General features: G+C 34.2%; 1 protein-coding gene across 1 annotated transcript; it reads left to right on the top strand.

The window, feature by feature from the left end:
- The first annotated feature begins 16,909 nt into the window (after positions 1-16,909).
- Positions 16,910-17,635, top strand: LOC142340701 (kelch-like protein 38). Its single transcript, XM_075391397.1, has 2 exons — positions 16,910-17,076; positions 17,137-17,635. The coding sequence occupies exons 1-2, from the start codon at positions 16,971-16,973 to the stop codon at positions 17,424-17,426; spliced, it is 396 nt and encodes a 131-aa protein (XP_075247512.1). The 5' UTR covers positions 16,910-16,970; the 3' UTR covers positions 17,427-17,635.
- Positions 17,636-19,911: the final 2,276 nt, after the last annotated feature.

The following is a 19,911-nucleotide window of genomic DNA, read 5'->3' as shown; positions in this document are numbered from 1 at the left end:
TTTTTTGACCAGAAAACTCTCCGGGTTTTTAGTTATTACCACACAATCCAACAGACATTCTTCTATGATCAAGGTACTCTTCAAAAATTCTTATTTGAACAAACAGTTCGAAAAAATTGTCGTTTGACCACAAAGCTCTCTAGACATTCTGCTATGAAAAGACAATCATCCAAAAAAGCTTCTATTAACAGACAAGTGTAACAGTCAAAATACTGGTTGTGCGCCTCCAACCAATCAGAGAAAGAGAAGACACAATTCTCTTATATGTATCCCTAACTTCAATGACTGCAGTCAGTTTTGTAGTAATAGTAGTGCACGCTATGTGTAGTCTCTTCACCTTGACTCCGGTGTTAATTATATTATACGCCCTTATAATTGAAGTCTTTCTTCTAGTTTGACTGAGTCGGTTTGTCTGAGAGAACTATGTAAGCCTACTTCGAGCGTAGAAATAAGAAGTCCTAACTCTTTATCCGATTATCATTCAAAATCTGGTGTCTGATCAGAGTACCATTCAAAATTTGGTCTCTCATCAGACAATCTTTCAAAATTTGGTCTCTGATCAGACTATCATTAAAAATTTAGTCTCTGATTAGACTATCATTCAAAATTTGGTCTCTGATCAGACTGTCAGTCAGATTTTAGTCTCCGATCACACTATAATCTGAATCAGAAAAAAAATGCTCTCTTGAGATAGTGGCCTGCATCACAGTAGTTAAACGTCTTCGTGCGGCTGAACACCTTTTTCATCAAACCAATCGCCATATTCCAGCTTCTAATGAGAACACTGCAGATATTGAACTACGATCAAAGAAATTCCAGATTTTTATAATGAGAAAACCCGTCAGAGATTCTTCTACGACCAGAAGACCATCGTATCATTTTGTACGACCCAATAATCTTCCAGACAGTTCTCTAAGATCAGGCAGATATAAAGACATTAATTCTTCTAAGATCACCAGACAACCCTCGAAATAATTTTCTAGGAGCAGAATATCATCATGACATTGTTCTTCGACCAGACAAACCTCCAGACATTTTTCTTTGATCAGACAATCTTACAGAAATCCTTCTAAGACAAAATAACCACCTAGACCTGCTTCTATTATAACAGGGTGGCTCTCCGAGTACTCATCGGGGACCAGAATGTCATCCAAGATTGATCAGAAGAACAACCAGATCGACCAGAAGTTCATTTGTCATCCAGAAACCCTCAAGACATTCTCGTTTGATAAAACAATCCTCAAAGAATACTCTTATGACAAGACAATCATTCAAAAACATTGTATTATTACCATTAAATCATCCATCCGATCTTATTTGATCAAACAATCCTCAAAACTTCTTCTATGTTAGGACAATCTCCCATGCGTTGTTCTACGATCAGGCAACCCTATAGCCTATTCTACCAAAAATATACAACGCTAACAAAATATTCTTCTATGGCCCGATGGCCTTATCTATAACATTATCAGACAATCTTCTGTAATCCAGGCAGTTTGCAATCATATGACAGTCCTATAGAAGTTCTTCTATGACAAGACAATCAACCAGATAAAATTTCTTGATCAGAGACCAACCACAAAAAAATTTTCTATGAGCAGACGTCTAGTCGAAAATTTTTATGACCAGAAAATCATCTGGGCCATTAATTATGACCACAAAATCTACCAGACATTCTTCTATGATCAGGGTATTCTTCAGCTTCAAATATTCTTATTTCAACAGATAGTCCTAAAAAGTTGTCCTTTTATCACAGAGCCCTCTGGATTTTTTGCTTTGATAAGACAAACCTCCAAAAATTTTTATATTACCAGACAACTGTAGCAATAGAAATACTGGATATACACCTCCAACTAATCAAAGATTGAGACGACACTATTCTCTTTCATATAGCGATAACTCTACTGACTGCAGTCAGTCTTGTAGTAATGGTAGTGCACGCTGTGTGTAGTCTCAATACCTTGACACCGGTGTTAACTCTATTATACGCCGTTATAATTGAAGTCCTCCTTCAATGTTTTACTGAGTAGGCTTTTCTGAGACAACTAGAGAAGCCTACTTGGCTCGTAGAAATAAGTAGCCCTACCTCTTTTTTACCTTAAGGCTGTAAAAGGAGCCCACTGCGGGTCTGCCTTAACTGGTGCGACCAGTGAGTTAACAAACTCCAACCTTAAAAAGTACTCACAAAAAACACCACTTTTCCTGTTAGAGACAAACTTAGAGCTAGCTTTTTATGCTCCCTTATACACTTAAATTTAGAAAAAAAGAAACACAATCCTACCAAATAATCAAATACAAATTAATTCAAATATAAAACAAAAGTATTAATAAAAATGAATTATCACACTGGCCAGACATCATCTCAGTTGGACGCACATCCGATGAATTACAATAAGCCGTTCTTAAACAGCAAAACAGACGCCTCATAACACAACGTTAGAACACAAAAAGCAACAAGTTACTATTGAGTAATATCCTATTTTCCCTCTGTGAGGAAAAGCATCACAAATTTCTCATATAGCTTTTATTCATACCTCCTAGAGATCTAGGGACACACAGCTAACAAAAGACACATTTTTTTTTGTGATCCCATCACAAACAGATACACCTCACTTATCTACCACATTTTTTATAGCCCGTTATCAGAAATTATTTAAATACCTAAGAAGATTATATACAGAACTACACCTTACTGACCAAAAACGCGCATTTAGAAAAACATCACTCAAATTTATAACACGACTATCATCAGACCTAAGCACTGCTTCTGTACAGTCACAAAAAGAAGGTGTACATAAAATAGCTAGACACGAAAAAAAATTTTTAACTACAAAAACATTCTTTAAGCTCGGTACAAGATTCAGACTAACAAGAAGAGGAAATACTTGATGTTCTTATACTTTAATCATTGTTTATACGTAGTTTCTAGAAAAGTCTTTTAAGTGGCATATTTTCAGTTACAAAAAAAACCAAAAAATACCCCAATTTATTTAATAATTTACTGAACGTACTACTATGTATTCATGATCCAAAATCATTTCCAGAAAGCTTTATAAATATTAAAGAAGTACCGTATGAAACTATACAACAACTGAAAATCGATCAATCACAAATCACATTAAGAAACCATTAGGTTGAAACTCAACCAATTACCTTCATAAGTAATAGAGAGATGAAACAGACAAATCCCTGAAAGCATCACCAATTGAACAGAATATAGATACAGTACTACACTCACAACCAATGGACACGACGAGTTCAATTGAAACAACTGAAACCTATTATAATTCCACAATATTATATGATGGAACAATAACTTCATCCCATACAATAAACACCTTGTCAAAAATAGATCTAGAAATCAACATAAACAACAATAATAACATCAATAATAATTACAACAACTACCGAAACCAACAATCACTAAGTTCAACAGAAATAACACGAAGTTCACAATAACTAAACAATACCCTTCCAATCTTACCTATCGTAAATACAACACTACCTCGTCTACATAGACAAAACTCAACTGTGCAATTTAATAATGAACCGGTTTAAATACATCTGCCCAATTTTCGTCTAGGAATAATCAAAATATTCAACTGACGCCACCACAATTGGTAGATCTTGTCGAACAATTTAATTCACGAAGTAAACAACATACAACAAATTTTCCAACGCCATACTATTTAAAAGCGGCATCAACACAAATATCTCCACCAGTTGTAAGGAGACATTCACAAATGATATATCCTTACTTAGGAGGCTCGGTGCCTATGCGATAATCTTTACGGCTGTTCGATGGTACTGATCCAACATACACTACAGAAAATTTTTTCAATGGCATCAGATGAGACATGAAAATAACGGCCAGACTAGAAGATACTGATTTACCGTATCATGAAACATGGGTTCTGAAACGAATCGCCAAGATGCAACCAGCATTTATAGCCCCCAAACAACAATGATATTCAGTCTTAACGCTTGAAATCAGTAGAACTGGCCAGTTTGTTACCGGGAGTTTCAGAAAACAATTGATAACCAACATTCGGAGACAGAGGTGAAGTTATCCCGTAGAAAGCATTACATGTGCTTCAAGAGAACAAATTAAAACACTAACTCTGCGAATTGTACAAAAAATTGAAAAGCATAAGTTAATTATGCTCCAGATAAGAGAAAAGCACAAATGACTGATGCAGAACTTTGAGCAATAGACCCAATTAGCACCGATAGTTTTTTAAAAAATAGTTAAACACAAATTGTCAGCATTGGAACCACAAATTTCATTTGCTCGCTCATTAGAAAAGATAATTTAAGACGACATCACTAGAACACATTTTGATCGACATAAAATAAATACAAAGTTAAGCCTTTTGTCATCAATAAACAATTTATTTATGAAAAAAGATAAACTCAGAGTAGAATATCAAAACTATAGAACAAGATACAGCCTAATCAATCAATGGACTATGGCACAAGTACTCAAATGATCCAATTTTTAAAGAAAAAGAATTGATTTTAAAATTCTGTAAAAATGCTCAAAATCAGGACACAGTATATCTACTTGCCCTGATAAAAGGCCCAAAAAACCGTTTCATAAACCCAAATTTCAACAACAGACAATTAACTACGCTATGAAGGGAAACCAAAATCTCTCCAATAAACAAATCACATAAAAAAATTGACTGGTAGACCGTTACCACTCACCTATCGTTTAAGAAGTAAGAGTAGGGATAATAGAAACGTTTATCGACATCGATGCTCTAATAAAAGTTTCAATTCTAACTCAAAATTATATTTTGGAAATAATAAATTTAGGCCACCAAGCAGTACGGGATCGCCGTACGTAAAAACAGAAAGTTATCAAAAATTTAAACCAAATTATGGTAGTAATTACACTAACAACTCAAAAGCGCAATCATCTAATTATAACAGAGATGGAAATCGTTCTAGACGACCATTCTCAGGAAATTGCGGTAGAAATGTGCGAAATTTTAATAACTCACTCTTAGACAAAGAAAAAACAGACAACACTACGTCTCATACCGAACACACTGAAAACCAAAGTGTCTCAGAAGAACATTTTCAGGAACAACAGTTCAATGATATAGTCTTGGAATGAATCCAAGAAATACACAAGACGATTATTTTAACTGCCAAGAAGAATGTAATACTCTCACTGAGGAATACATTCCTTCGACGTCATGTAAAAGCAATATTTGAGTTCCAACCCTTACGTTATATACACAACAGTCAAGTGACCATACTAGAAAAACGTTGCTACACCTATTGAAACAGATTTTCTAATTAATTTTGCGGCTACACTAAATGTACTTAACAACGACACTTGGAATGAGGTTAGACAACATCACAAGTTTCAACAAAAAACGTTAACATTTGTTCTCTCTGTAACAAATAATAGTAAACTACAATCGCATGGAACGGTAAAACTTGATTTATACCCAGATGTAACGGAACACCGATAGCACCAAAGCATAGTGTTCACGTTAACCTTTCATGTCTCGGACACAAAATTTAATATTCTAGGAACACCATTCCTAAAAAAAATATGTTGAATCAATAAATTGTTCATCTCATACACTAGAGATAAAACATAACAACGAAATAAAATCCCTTATCTTTTATGATTCATCAACAAAACAACCGCCATATTATTAAGAACAAAGAACTCATAATTTACTCAAAAAAATTTATCAGGAAGCAAAACTTTTCTTAATAGCAAGCAAGTATTTTGAATTTTTTTCATCTTTTTAAATATGAAATCAATTTAAAGAAGATGTGTTTTTCTCAATGACATTTTATGTTGAGATATAATTCTTTTAGCTTTTCTTGTCTAAATATTGCCCGGGTCAGATGTCAATTACTCTCCACCAGTGATTCACTAGTTTCATTAACGTCTTATAGTGGTGATTGACGATAACCATATTTACTTATCTCTGCGATAAAAGTCTACCTATTCAAAAATTACCAGCACAAGAAACCAAATTTTCAGTTCGTGTGCATCCGGAACGCTGGAAAAAAAAGAATTTATCGTAAACCTTTAATTTGAAATCTCATATAGACAACCTCGATAAAATTTTGATCAGAGGGACTACAAATTTCGTGCTTATCTTGAAGCTGAACAGTACAAGAAAAAAATCTATGCAAGGACTAATTTTCAGTTTTAAAATTTCAATTTTTCTGAACATGCTTTTTGAATTTGAAGAGAATCTTTTTTAAACATTACCTTTTCTCTCCATAATATTTAAAAAAATTATTGGCTTCAAAGTTTCATGTTCACACTTTGTTCATGTACATTCTTTGTTCACACTTGTTTCAATGTATTTGCTAACATTGGTTAAATATTTTTTAGAAATTGTTTCTCAGAAGATTCTCAATTGCTTTCTAGTCATTACCAACAATTTTTGATTACTTTTCTAAGTATGCTAATTAACGAAAAGTGCTAATAGTAGATTTGGTTTGACATTATCAGTTTCACTTTCAAAAATGACATATCAGAATGCGAAACAGAAGATGTTGACGTCTTCATTGGCGCTGGACTTCCGTTTTTCTATGCTTTTTGCAAACATTTTTTAATGTATTTGATGAGCCCTTAGTACGTATTCTACAGAGTTCAGTTTTTACTGCCTTGCTATTGAATTACACTGTATTGCTCAACTTACTGCTCAACTTAATTACTATAATAATGTATTGCTCAACTTGCCATTATTTTTCGTACTTTTGTTGTAACACCAATATCATCTGCTCAACAGAGGCCATGCCTCCAAATTGCATTGACATTGCGACCTTAAGTTTTAGAATGACCAGCCAACTTATGTCTGCAGTCTTTAACCCTTTTTTAAACCAAGGCGTTTTTCTCTTTTCTCTATCTGTTTGATGTCTTTCAGTTCTGATTTCTTTAGTTTCTTGTGCTGAGATTCATTTGAATTTATATACACTACAATTTTAACATGTGACTTCCGTTTTCACTACAGCTCACCAAATCTGCATAATTCCTGTTCAAAATATATACCTTCCAAGCTATGATGTTCTTGTTTTCTGTGTTCGCTTGACAGTTTATTTATCTTGCTCAAACTTCGCCGAAATTTCGTCGCCATTCTTCAATTAGTATTTGTAAAAAAGTTGGATCTTTTCCGCTTACATTTTGAAACCGACGAAAACCGATCAAAACGACGAAAAAAAAATAAGGGCTTTGATCGGTTTTGGCGAAGTAAAAGCGACGAAAACCGACGATTTCTTACGTTTAAATCCGACGAATTTCTCAACGCGGGTCAGCTGGGCGAGCAAAAACGGAAAAAGCTCCTGGACCCTTTGATGCTTCAAAGCTTTCAACTTTGGATGATGCTATATTTGGCACTCAAAAAGGCATTAAATTTCTACTTTTCAACGCTCGCAGCATACAAAATAAGTATCAAGATATATCAAACTTGCTCCAGCAGCTGGATTCGGAAACTATTGTTATAGTAACTGAAACTTGGATGAGCGAAGAAGAAAGCTTGAATATAAACCTAAGCGCTGAACACAATTTTTTGCATAAAAATCGGTCATTATCAAACAGGAGCAGCTAAGGGTGGGGGTGTAGGAATATGGATTCCTAAAAAAATTAAAATTTTAAACGCAGAAGAGAATTTGAGTTAGCGGATCCAAAATTTTTTGAAACTTTGTGACTGGAACTAGGCAACCCATTAACGGAAAAATGTCTCATTAACATCTCCTATTGTCCACATCAAAGCCTGAGTGCCTTCTTTTTAGACGAATTAAGTGCATAGGTTTCTATTGCGTTCTCAGCTACAGATAATATTCTCTTATTTGGTGATTATAACATTGATATGTTGAGTGTAAACGGGAAGAAAAGCCTTCAGAATTTTGCGGCGGGACCAGGGTTACAGTTATCTAACATTGATATTCCTACACGCATAAGCAACAATAAAAGAAGTTTGATAGATCACTGTTTTTCGACTAATGAGCAAATCACTAGTTGGAAAGTCTGCTTACCTCCTTTCGATATTGATCATAATGTAATTTTTTTTCAGAGCAAACTTTTTTTGATAGAAAAAAAAACAAAATTATTTTATTGAACGAGATACAAAATACTTTGTCGATGAAAAATTTAATAGAGACCTGGCTCTTGCAGATTGGAGAACAGTTTATCAACAAAAAACATCGATGAAATGTTTGCAGAGTTTAACAGAATTTTTTTGACAATGCTCGAGAAAAATGCACCAACAGAGAAGAAATTAATTTCTAATATAAAAATGACTACTTCAGAAAAACCTTGGGAGACAAAAGAAATTAAGCATTTAGTTGCCGAGAAACATCGTTACTTCAAAGACTACAAATTGACACAAAGTGCTGAATCATTTGTGTCATTTAAAAAGTATCGCAACCTTGTATATCGAAAGTTAAAAGAAGCACAAAATCAATTTTCAGAGGAATTTTTTTACGAAAATTGAAACCTCAAAAGAGAAATGGAAATTCAATGAGAAAAAAATCGGAAAGAAAAAAAACATACCAAACATGACAGAAATCGATGAGAATGATAGAAAAACGAAAGACAAAAAATCAATATGTAACGCTTTTAACAGAGGGCATCTACAGAGTGCAGATTGTTCCGTTGAACGTCGAAAAAACAGAGCGAAAATTTCAAGAGTTTATTTTTAGACCTTTTACTTTGAGGGAAATCTATAAAGTTATTGACAATCTAGACAACAACAAAGCACCAGGGCCGGGATACATCAATGCTTGGGCACTGAAGTCCGGAAAATATGCTCTTGGGACACATCTTCAGATTATATTTAACGATTGTATTCAAGAGAAAGTTTTTCCAACAATTCTTAAGGATGCGCCCATCACACCAATTTTCAAGAAAGGAGATGTTTCTGTTTTAACTAATTATCGTCCAATTTCTGTAACACCAATTTTCGCAAAAGTTTTTGAAAGGCTTTTACTTAATCAGTTAGTAGAATATCTTGAAAAATTTGCGCTCTTGAACAAAAAACAATTCGGTTTCCAATCTCGAAAATCGTCTACTGATGCTGTGCTTTTTTTTATTGAAAAAATAATAGGAATTTTGGAAAAAAACAACGACACAGGTGCTGTGTTCTTAGATCTTGCAAAAGCTTTCAATTCAATTTCACACGAAATCTTTCTCAAGAAAGCTGAAAATATCATCCTCTCTCAATCAACAATTTTACTTCTCAAATCTTTTCTCGAAAATCGAACACAATGCGTAAAACTGGGTATTGACTTATCAGATAAAATAACTATTAATCATGGTGTTCCACAAGGAACAGTGTTAGGACCTCTTATTTTTGTTATATGTCAACAATTTTTCTGAAAAGTTGGAAGGTGAAAATGATGTTGTTCAATTTGCGGATGACACTAGTATTATATGCAAATTTGAACGTAATGAAAATTTTCCCAAAAAAATTGAAAAAATATTAGAACAAACAGACAAATACCTGACAGAGAATCAACTCACTTTAAATGCCGATAAAACAGAGATGTTGTTCTTTACAAATCATACTAATTCGGATCCAGAGTTTTCTTTTAAAGGCGAAGTTGAAGAGAATCAAACCAGCTCCTGCATTTCGTTATCTGGGAGTACAAATTGATTCAAATTTAACCTTTGAAAATCAGCTGAACTCAGTTTTAAACAAAATGGCTAATGCAATTCGTTCTTTGTATCTTGTAAGAAGTCAAATACCTTTGAAAGTGAGAATTAATGTTTTCAAGTCAGTTGTACTCTCTCATCTTTCTTTCAGTGGAGTATTCCTTCAAACTCTTACAGTGAAAAACTTAAACCGCATAAACAGGCAAATTAACTGGGGAATAAAAGTTTGTTATTTTCGTCAAAAATTTGACCACTCTATTGATCTTCTCATTAAGGATCGTACCCTGCCAGCCGAATTGTTTATCTCAAAAGTTAGCCTAATGAAACTACAAACAGACATAAGACAATGGGAAACATCCGAAAATTTTAAAATGTTTTCTAGTCGCCATAACGCTAGACAGAACAAGAGAACAAATCAAATTATTTTAAAAACGAAAACAAAGTGGAGTAACAAATCCTTAATCTTTAAAAGCGTTCAAAAATGGAACAAATTGCCCTCTTCAAAAAGAATTTTAACAGTAAAACCTGCTTTAAAAATGTTTTAACCGAGTTTTTGCTCGATCAACACAAGAAAGTACCCGTTAATAGACAAATAGGAGCCTTCAAATCCTATTTTTACCTATGAAAACGAACAGCCACAATTTGAAGATTATTATATTAATAACAATGCCGATTAATTTATTTAACATTTTAGAGCATGCAGATATCTAACATAGGGTTATAGTGTGAGTAATTTACATGTTTTAATTTAAAAAAGACGCCAATCGATCGGAAGGAGGGTCAACTGTTATAAGAGTTTCCGTCAGCCAATTTTGAAATCTTTGTTTTTACATTTAAATAACTCGAACTGTTTAAGTTTATTTGAAAATCACTAACATTTTAGACACAATTGGGGAATTTTATATAGGTATGACCAGGACACAGTTCTGATCAACAGATAGGCATTTAAATTATTGTGATCAGATAGGGATTCAGATGAAAATAAATCTGGATCTTTTCCATTTCTGCCCCCAGCTAACTGGACGCATATTATTTGGGATCTATTCGGTTTGTTATGACCCCAGTTACAAATTATGTATTGTTAAATAGCACGTTACTATGCAAAAATAATGCACGTGCACCTCGGGGTCATAAAACAAATATTCCCATTAATCTGGGGAGAACAAAAAAGATTCAGTACTTGAACCAGCAGACGCACGTGCAAATTTTGTACCTAAAGAATCAATAATGACACGTGCTCTGTAACTGGGGATGCATGAAAAAACTGTGGGGGGGCAAACAGAAAGCATCCAAAAATTAAATTCACATCATACATTGTATTCACTCTTACATTGATTTTGCCCCCACAAACAAATTACCCCCCCCCCAACTCTTACAAAATGTGAAGATTTTTGCTAGAACATTTGACCCAGTTGCTAATCTCACATAATTTTGACACTTTTTTCAAAGCGGTAAAATCATGTTATTTCACAACAAAGTTAAGCGGTGAATTTATGTAATTTCATCGCATTCACTGCTGACTTCACACAATTATGACACTTTTTCTATGCGGTGAATTTATGTAATTTAACCACTAAGTTAAACCGTGAATTTGTACATTTTCACAGCGCTCACAGCTTATCTCACATAATTTGAACACTTTTTTGAGCGAGGCATTTATATAATTTCACCTTTACAAAGCGATAACTTTTTTCACGGCATTCACCGCGTGATATATGTTATTTCAACGCATTTACCGCCTATCTTACAAAGTTTTCCGCATGTATGTAGGCGGAGTGATGGTACCCTGGAATTTTTCGGATAGGCTTTGAGGGTACGTATTAGTTTGGTAAAAAAACACTAAGCTAAATATATTTAAAAAATTTTCGATAATTTAAGTATTATCTAGAATTCTTTTAAAATGTGGTTTCAGACAACTGTAAATACCTTTTCATTTTATCTCTGGTAAATTTGCGAAACAGTTTTAAGCTCACAATGAACGTAGCGTTTAAAAACGTTTGTTTTAGAAATCATAATTAATTTTTAAAGATAATTACACGCGGTTGGATAGCTTAGCCAGGGGGCCTCAATTGCTGTGATTAAAGCCAAGCTTTGAAAAAATCTTTGGAAGCATTGGAGGAATCAGAATACTGTTTCACAATGCTGGCTTCAAATGAATTGGAAATGACTGCAAAAGATTAAATTTAGGGGGGAAAGGCGTAAAATGCTAGTCATGCAGTTTTGCATATTAACTCTTTCGATTCTCACCTTTTATGGCCCTCACCCATTGAAGTTGGGCGAATTCAACTTATGATATAGACAATAGCCAACCCCTGGCCAGTCGTTTGAGAGCAAGTATTCTGTTGCTGGTTGGTTATCTTTTTAAGAAAGAAAGAATAAATTTCTCCTTTTTTATGATAAAATAAATCAATTTAAATCAACAATTTAATTACTTACATTATTAGCAACAATATTACATTATAATAACAAAAGATATCTTGGAGAAGACAAACAGACGTTTTAATTTAAGTTTATTTCAGATTGGTTTTGATTTCATCTTCCTTCTCATTTAGGATATGGACGCTGATTATCAACAAACGGTGCTATGAGTGCTCATCGAAAAAAGTTACTTAACTCCATGGGATCTATTCGGTTTGTTATGACCCCCAGTTACAAATTATGTATTGTTAAATAGCACGTTACTATGTAAAATAATGCACGTGCACCGGGGGGTCATAAAACAAATATTCCCCTTAATCTGGGGAGAACAAACAAGATTCAGTACTTGAACCAGCAGACGCACGTGCAAATTTTTTACATAAAGAATCAATAACGACACGTGCTCTGTAACTGGGGATGCATGAAAAAACTGTGGGGGGCAAACAGAAAGGATCCAAAAATTAAATTCACATCATACATTGAATTCAGTCTTACATTGATTTTGCCCCCACAGAGAAATTACCCCCCCCCCGACTCTTACAAAATGTGAAGATTTTTGCTAGAACATTTGACCCAGTTGCTAATCTCACATAATTTTGACACTTTTTTCAAAGCGGTAAAATCATGTTATTTCACAACAAAGTTAAGCGGTGAATTTATGTAATTTCATCGCATTCACTGCTGACTTCACACAATTATGACACTTTTTCTATGCGGTGAATTTATGTAATTTAACCACTAAGTTAAACCGTGAATTTGTACATTTTCACAGCGCTCACAGCTTATCTCACATAATTTGAACACTTTTTTGAGCGAGGCATTTATATAATTTCACCTTTACAAAGCGATAACTTTTTTCACGGCATTCACCGCGTGATATATGTTATTTCAACGCATTTACCGCCTATCTTACAAAGTTTTCCGCATGTATGTAGGCGGAGTGATGGTACCCTGGAATTTTTCGGATAGGCTTTGAGGGTACTTATTAGTTTGGTAAAAAAACACTAAGCTAAATATATTTAAAAAATTTTCGATAATTTAAGTATTATCTAGAATTCTTTTAAAATGTGGTTTCAGACAACTGTAAATACCTTTTCATTTTATCTCTGGTAAATTTGCGAAACAGTTTTAAGCTCACAATGAACGTAGCGTTTAAAAACGTTTGTTTTAGAAATCATAATTAATTTTTAAAGATAATTACACGCGGTTGGATAGCTTAGCCAGGGGGCCTCAATTGCTGTGATTAAAGCCAAGCTTTGAAAAAATCTTTGGAAGCATTGGAGGAATCAGAATACTGTTTCACAATGCTGGCTTCAAATGAATTGGAAATGACTGCAAAAGATTAAATTTAGGGGGGAAAGGCGTAAAATGCTAGTCATGCAGTTTTGCATATTAACTCTTTCGATTCTCACCTTTTATGGCCCTCACCCATTGAAGTTGGGCGAATTCAACTTATGATATAGACAATAGCCAACCCCTGGCCAGTCGTTTGAGAGCAAGTATTCTGTTGCTGGTTGGTTATCTTTTTAAGAAAGAAAGAATAAATTTCTCCTTTTTTATGATAAAATAAATCAATTTAAATCAACAATTTAATTACTTACATTATTAGCAACAATATTACATCATAATAACAAAAGATATCTTGGAGAAGACAAACAGACGTTTTAATTTAAGTTTATTTCAGATTGGTTTTGATTTCATCTTCCTTCTCATTTAGGATATGGACGCTGATTATCAACAAACGGTGCTATGAGTGCTCATCGAAAAAAGTTACTTAACTCCATGGGATCTATTCGGTTTGTTATGACCCCCAGTTACAAATTATGTATTGTTAAATAGCACGTTACTATGTAAAATAATGCACGTGCACCGGGGGGTCATAAAACAAATATTCCCCTTAATCTGGGGAGAACAAACAAGATTCAGTACTTGAACCAGCAGACGCACGTGCAAATTTTTTACATAAAGAATCAATAACGACACGTGCTCTGTAACTGGGGATGCATGAAAAAACTGTGGGGGGCAAACAGAAAGGATCCAAAAATTAAATTCACATCATACATTGAATTCAGTCTTACATTGATTTTGCCCCCACAGAGAAATTACCCCCCCCCCGACTCTTACAAAATGTGAAGATTTTTGCTAGAACATTTGACCCAGTTGCTAATCTCACATAATTTTGACACTTTTTTCAAAGCGGTAAAATCATGTTATTTCACAACAAAGTTAAGCGGTGAATTTATGTAATTTCATCGCATTCACTGCTGACTTCACATAATTATGACACTTCTATGCGGTGAATTTATGTAATTTAACCACTAAGTTAAACGGTGAATTTGTACATTTTCACAGCGCTCACAGCTTATCTCACATAATTTGAACACTTTTTTGAGCGAGGCATTTATATAATTTCACCTTTACAAAGCGATAACTTTTTTCACGGCATTCACCGCGTGATATATGTTATTTCAACGCATTTACCGCCTATCTTACAAAGTTTTCCGCATGTATGTAGGCGGAGTGATGGTACCCTGGAATTTTTCGGATAGGCTTTGAGGGTACTTATTAGTTTGGTAAAAAAACACTAAGCTAAATATATTTAAAAAATTTTCGATAATTTAAGTATTCTCTAGAATTCTTTTAAAATGTGGTTTCAGACAACTGTAAATACCTTTTCATTTTATCTCTGGTAAATTTGCGAAACAGTTTTAAGCTCACAATGAACGTAGCGTTTAAAAACGTTTGTTTTAGAAATCATAATTAATTTTTGAAGATAATTACACGCGGTTGGATAGCTTAGCCAGGGGGCCTCAATTGCTGTGATTAAAGCCAAGCTTTGAAAAAATCTTTGGAAGCATTGGAGGAATCAGAATACTGTTTCACAATGCTGGCTTCAAATGAATTGGAAATGACTGCAAAAGATTAAATTTAGGGGGGAAAGGCGTAAAATGCTAGTCATGCAGTTTTGCATATTAACTCTTTCGATTCTCACCTTTTATGGCCCTCACCCATTGAAGTTGGGCGAATTCAACTTATGATATAGACAATAGCCAACCCCTGGCCAGTCGTTTGAGAGCAAGTGTTCTGTTGCTGGTTGGTTATCTTTTTAAGAAAGAAAGAATAAATTTCTCCTTTTTTATGATAAAATAAATCAATTTAAATCAACAATTTAATTACTTACATTATTAGCAACAATATTACATCATAATAACAAAAGATATCTTGGAGAAGACAAACAGACGTTTTAATTTAAGTTTATTTCAGATTGGTTTTGATTTCATCTTCCTTCTCATTTAGGATATGGACGCTGATTATCAACAAACGGTGCTATGAGTGCTCATCGAAAAAAGTTACTTAACTCCATGGGATCTATTCGGTTCGTTATGACCCCCAGGTACAAATTATGTATTGTTAAATAGCACGTTACTATGTAAAAATAATGCACGTGCACCGGGGGGTCATAAAACAAATATTCCCCTTAATCTGGGGAGAACAAACAAGATTCAGTACTTGAACCAGCAGACGCACGTGCAAATTTTTTACATAAAGAATCAATAACGACACGTGCTCTGTAACTGGGGATGCATGAAAAAACTGTGGGGGGGGGGCAAACAGAAAGGATCCAAAAATTAAATTCACATCATACATTGAATTCAGTCTTACATTGATTTTGCCCCCACAGAGAAATTACCCCCCCCCCCCCCCGACTCTTACAAAATGTGAAGATTTTTGCTAGAACATTTGACCCAGTTGCTAATCTCACATAATTTTGACACTTTTCAAAGCGGTAAAATCATGTTATTTCACAACAAAGTTAAGCGGTGAATTTATGTAATTTCATCGCATTCACTGCTGACTTCACACAATTATGACACTTCTATGCGGTGAATTTATGTAATTTCACCACTAAGTTAAACGGTGAATTTGTACATTTTCACAGCGCTCACAGCTTATCTCACATAATTTGAACACTTTTTTGAGCGAGGCATTTATATAATTTAACCTTTACAAAGCGATAACTTTTTTCACGGCATTCACCGCGTGATATATGTAATTTCAACGCATTTACCGCCTATCTTACAAAGTTTTCCGCATGTATGTAGGCGGAGTGATGGTACCCTGGAATTTTTCGGATAGGCTTTGAGGGTACTTATTAGTTTGGTAAAAAAAAACACTAAGCTAAATATATTTAAAAATTTTCGATAATTTAAGTATTATCTAGAATTCTTTTAAAATGTGGTTTCAGACAACTGTAAATACCTTTTCATTTTATCTCTGGTAAATTTGCGAAACAGTTTTAAGCTCACAATGAACGTAGCGTTTAAAAACGTTTGTTTTAGAAATCATAATTAATTTTTAAAGATAATTACACGCGGTTGGATAGCTTAGCCAGGGGGCCTCAATTGCTGTGATTAAAGCCAAGCTTTGAAAAAATCTTTGGAAGCATTGGAGGAATCAGAATACTGTTTCACAATGCTGGCTTCAAATGAATTGGAAATGACTGCAAAAGATTAAATTTAGGGGGGAAAGGCGTAAAATGCTAGTCATGCAGTTTTGCATATTAACTCTTTCGATTCTCACCTTTTATGGCCCTCACCCATTGAAGTTGGGCGAATTCAACTTATGATATAGACAATAGCCAACCCCTGGCCAGTCGTTTGAGAGCAAGTATTCTGTTGCTGGTTGGTTATCTTTTTAAGAAAGAAAGAATAAATTTCTCCTTTTTTATGATAAAATAAATCAATTTAAATCAACAATTTAATTACTTACATTATTAGCAACAATATTACATCATAATAACAAAAGATATCTTGGAGAAGACAAACAGACGTTTTAATTTAAGTTTATTTCAGATTGGTTTTGATTTCATCTTCCTTCTCATTTAGGATATGGACGCTGATTATCAACAAACGGCGCTATGATGAGTGCTCATCGAAAAAAGTTACTTAACTCCATTGATCGTTTCTATGAAGAGGAAAAGTTTTGTGATGTTACTCTAATTTGTGGAGCTGACGAAGAGCGAGGTTTGGAGACAAAATTATTTTAGTGTCACTCAAGCTGATACATGATCTAAGATTTTTCAGGCTGTGACTGCAAAACCCGTTCAAGTGGATTGGAACATGACGAGACTCTTGATTGTGGATCACCATTTGGATCGACGGATGAATCTCGTGTCTTGTCTGGATCTGACTCGACTCGAGTAGCCAAATTATGCGAAATAAGATGCCATAAAATAGTGTTGTGCGCTGCCAGTGATTATTTTGCGGCAATGTTCAGCTTGAATATGAGAGAAGCGAGTGAGTCAAGAGTGAGACTCGACAGTATCCCTTATGGCATTATGAGGTCGATTGTCAATTTCGCATACTACGGTTAGTGTGAAATTTTGTTAAACTATCAATTTTTAGTGGTATGTCATAATTACTAAAACGTACTTCATAAAATCAAATTTCGAGCTCTGTAACATATTTTCTACCAGGCGTCTATGAGATGAATCCTATTTATAGCTCAGATAGCTCGATTTTATTGGCCTTCTCTTGGTATAAGAGTATTGGTTCTCTTGAGGTTTTTCTCTTTTTTTTATACCGGAAGTACTATGTTTTCAGGCGGCGTTTTGACATAAGATTGAAAACATGCAGTGTAAAATTGCTGTTTGAACTAATTTTTGCTGAGCGAGGGAGAATTTTCTTCCATGCGTTGCGTTGAGTGAATGACTTATGACTTTTTTGTCAGTAGTGCATCTAGATAGCCGTTTTTTGTGCATTTGACTGACTCATTTGTTAATAGCCGCCCTCATCTTCTCAGCCGGCTATTATTGCGCTCGTATTTTTTTTACTTCGTCAAACTTTTTTTCGCTTTACCATTTTGCCGCTTTTTCGACATTCTGCGTGAAATCTTTTTGACTTCTCTAGGCTAGTTTCTCTCTTCTCTCATTCTGCTAAAAGTGAATTTGAACAGCAGTTGCTAAGCAAAGCAATTCAAAATGAACAGAGTCGGTATAAAAAATTGAAGTCAGAAATAGAAACGGGATAAAACCATATTCAACTTATGATATAGACAATAGCCAACCCCTGGCCAGTCGTTTGAGAGCAAGTATTCTGTTGCTGGTTGGTTATCTTTTTAAGAATAAATTTCTCCTTTTTATGATAAAATAAATCAATTTAAATCAACAATTTAATTACTTACATTATTAGCAACAATATTACATCATAATAACAAAAGATATCTTGGAGAAGACAAACAGACGTTTTAATTTAAGTTTATTTCAGATTGGTTCTGATTTCATCTTCCTTCTCATTTAGGATATGGACGCTGATTATCAACAAACGGTGCTATGATGAGTGCTCATCGAAAAAAGTTACTTAACTCCATGGGATCTATTCGGTTTGTTATGACCCCCAGTTACAAATTATGTATTGTTAAATAGCACGTTACTATGTAAAAATAATGCACGTGCACCTGGGGGTCATAAAACAAATATTCCCCTTAATCTGGGGAGAACAAAAAAGATTCAGTACTTGAACCAGCAGACGCACGTGCAAATTTTTTACATAAAGAATCAATAATGACACGTGCTCTGTAACTGGGGATGCATGCAAAAACTGTTCGGGGGCAAACAGAAAGGATCCAAAAATTAAATTCATATCATACATTGAATTGACTCTTACATTGATTTTGCCCCCACAGAGAAATTAACCCCCCCCCCCCCGACTCTTACAAATTGTAAAGATTTTTGCTAGAACATTTGACCCAGTTGCTAATCTCACATAATTTTGACACTTTTTTCAAAGCGGTAAAATCATGTTACTTCACAACAAAATTAAGCGCTGAATTTATGTAATTTCATCGCATTCACTGCTGACTTCACACAATTATGACACTTCTATGCGGTGAATTTATGTAATTTCACCACTAAGTTAAACGGTGAATTTGTACATTTTCACAGCGCTCACAGCTTATCTCACATAATTTGAACACTTTTTTGAGCGAGGCATTTATATAATTTAACCTTTACAAAGCGATAACTTTTTTCACGGCATTCACCGCGTGATATATGTATTTCAACGCATTTACCGCCTATCTTACAAAGTTTTCCGCATGTATGTAGGCGGAGTGATGGTACCCTGGAATTTTTTGGATAGGCTTTGAGGGTACTTATTAGTTTGGTAAAAAAAACACTAAGCTAAATATATGTAAAAAATTTTCGATAATTTAAGTATTCTCTAGAATTCTTTTAAAATGTGGTTTCAGACAACTGTAAATACCTTTTCTTTTTATCTCTGGTAAATTTGCGAAACAGTTTTAAGCTCACAATGAACGTAGCGTTTAAAAACGTTTGTTTTAGAAATCATAATTAATTTTTAAAGATAATTACACGCGGTTGGATAGCTTAGCCAGGGGGCCTCAATTGCTGTGATTAAAGCCAAGCTTTGAAAAAATCTTTAGAAGCATTGGAGGAATCAGAATACTGTTTCACAATGCTGGCTTCAAATGAATTGGAAATGACTGCAAAAGATTAAATTTAGGGGGGAAAGGCGTAAAATGCTAGTCATGCAGTTTTGCATATTAACTCTTTCGATTCTCACCTTTTATGGCCCTCACCCATTGAAGTTGGGCGAATTCAACTTATGATATAGACAATAGCCAACCCCTGGCCAGTCGTTTGAGAGCAAGTGTTCTGTTGCTGGTTGGTTATCTTTTTAAGAAAGAAAGAATAAATTTCTCCTTTTTTATGATAAAATAAATCAATTTAAATCAACAATTTAATTACTTACATTATTAGCAACAATATTACATCATAATAACAAAAGATATCTTGGAGAAGACAAACAGACGTTTTAATTTAAGTTTATTTCAGATTG

The sequence above is a fragment of the Convolutriloba macropyga genome, chromosome 6 (assembly GCF_964194025.1).
Source record: "Convolutriloba macropyga chromosome 6, txConMacr16.3, whole genome shotgun sequence".
Taxonomy (NCBI): Eukaryota; Metazoa; Xenacoelomorpha; order Acoela; family Convolutidae; genus Convolutriloba; species Convolutriloba macropyga.
Note: the sequence above shows the minus strand (reverse complement) of the source record. Positions and strands in the feature narration are given on the sequence as shown.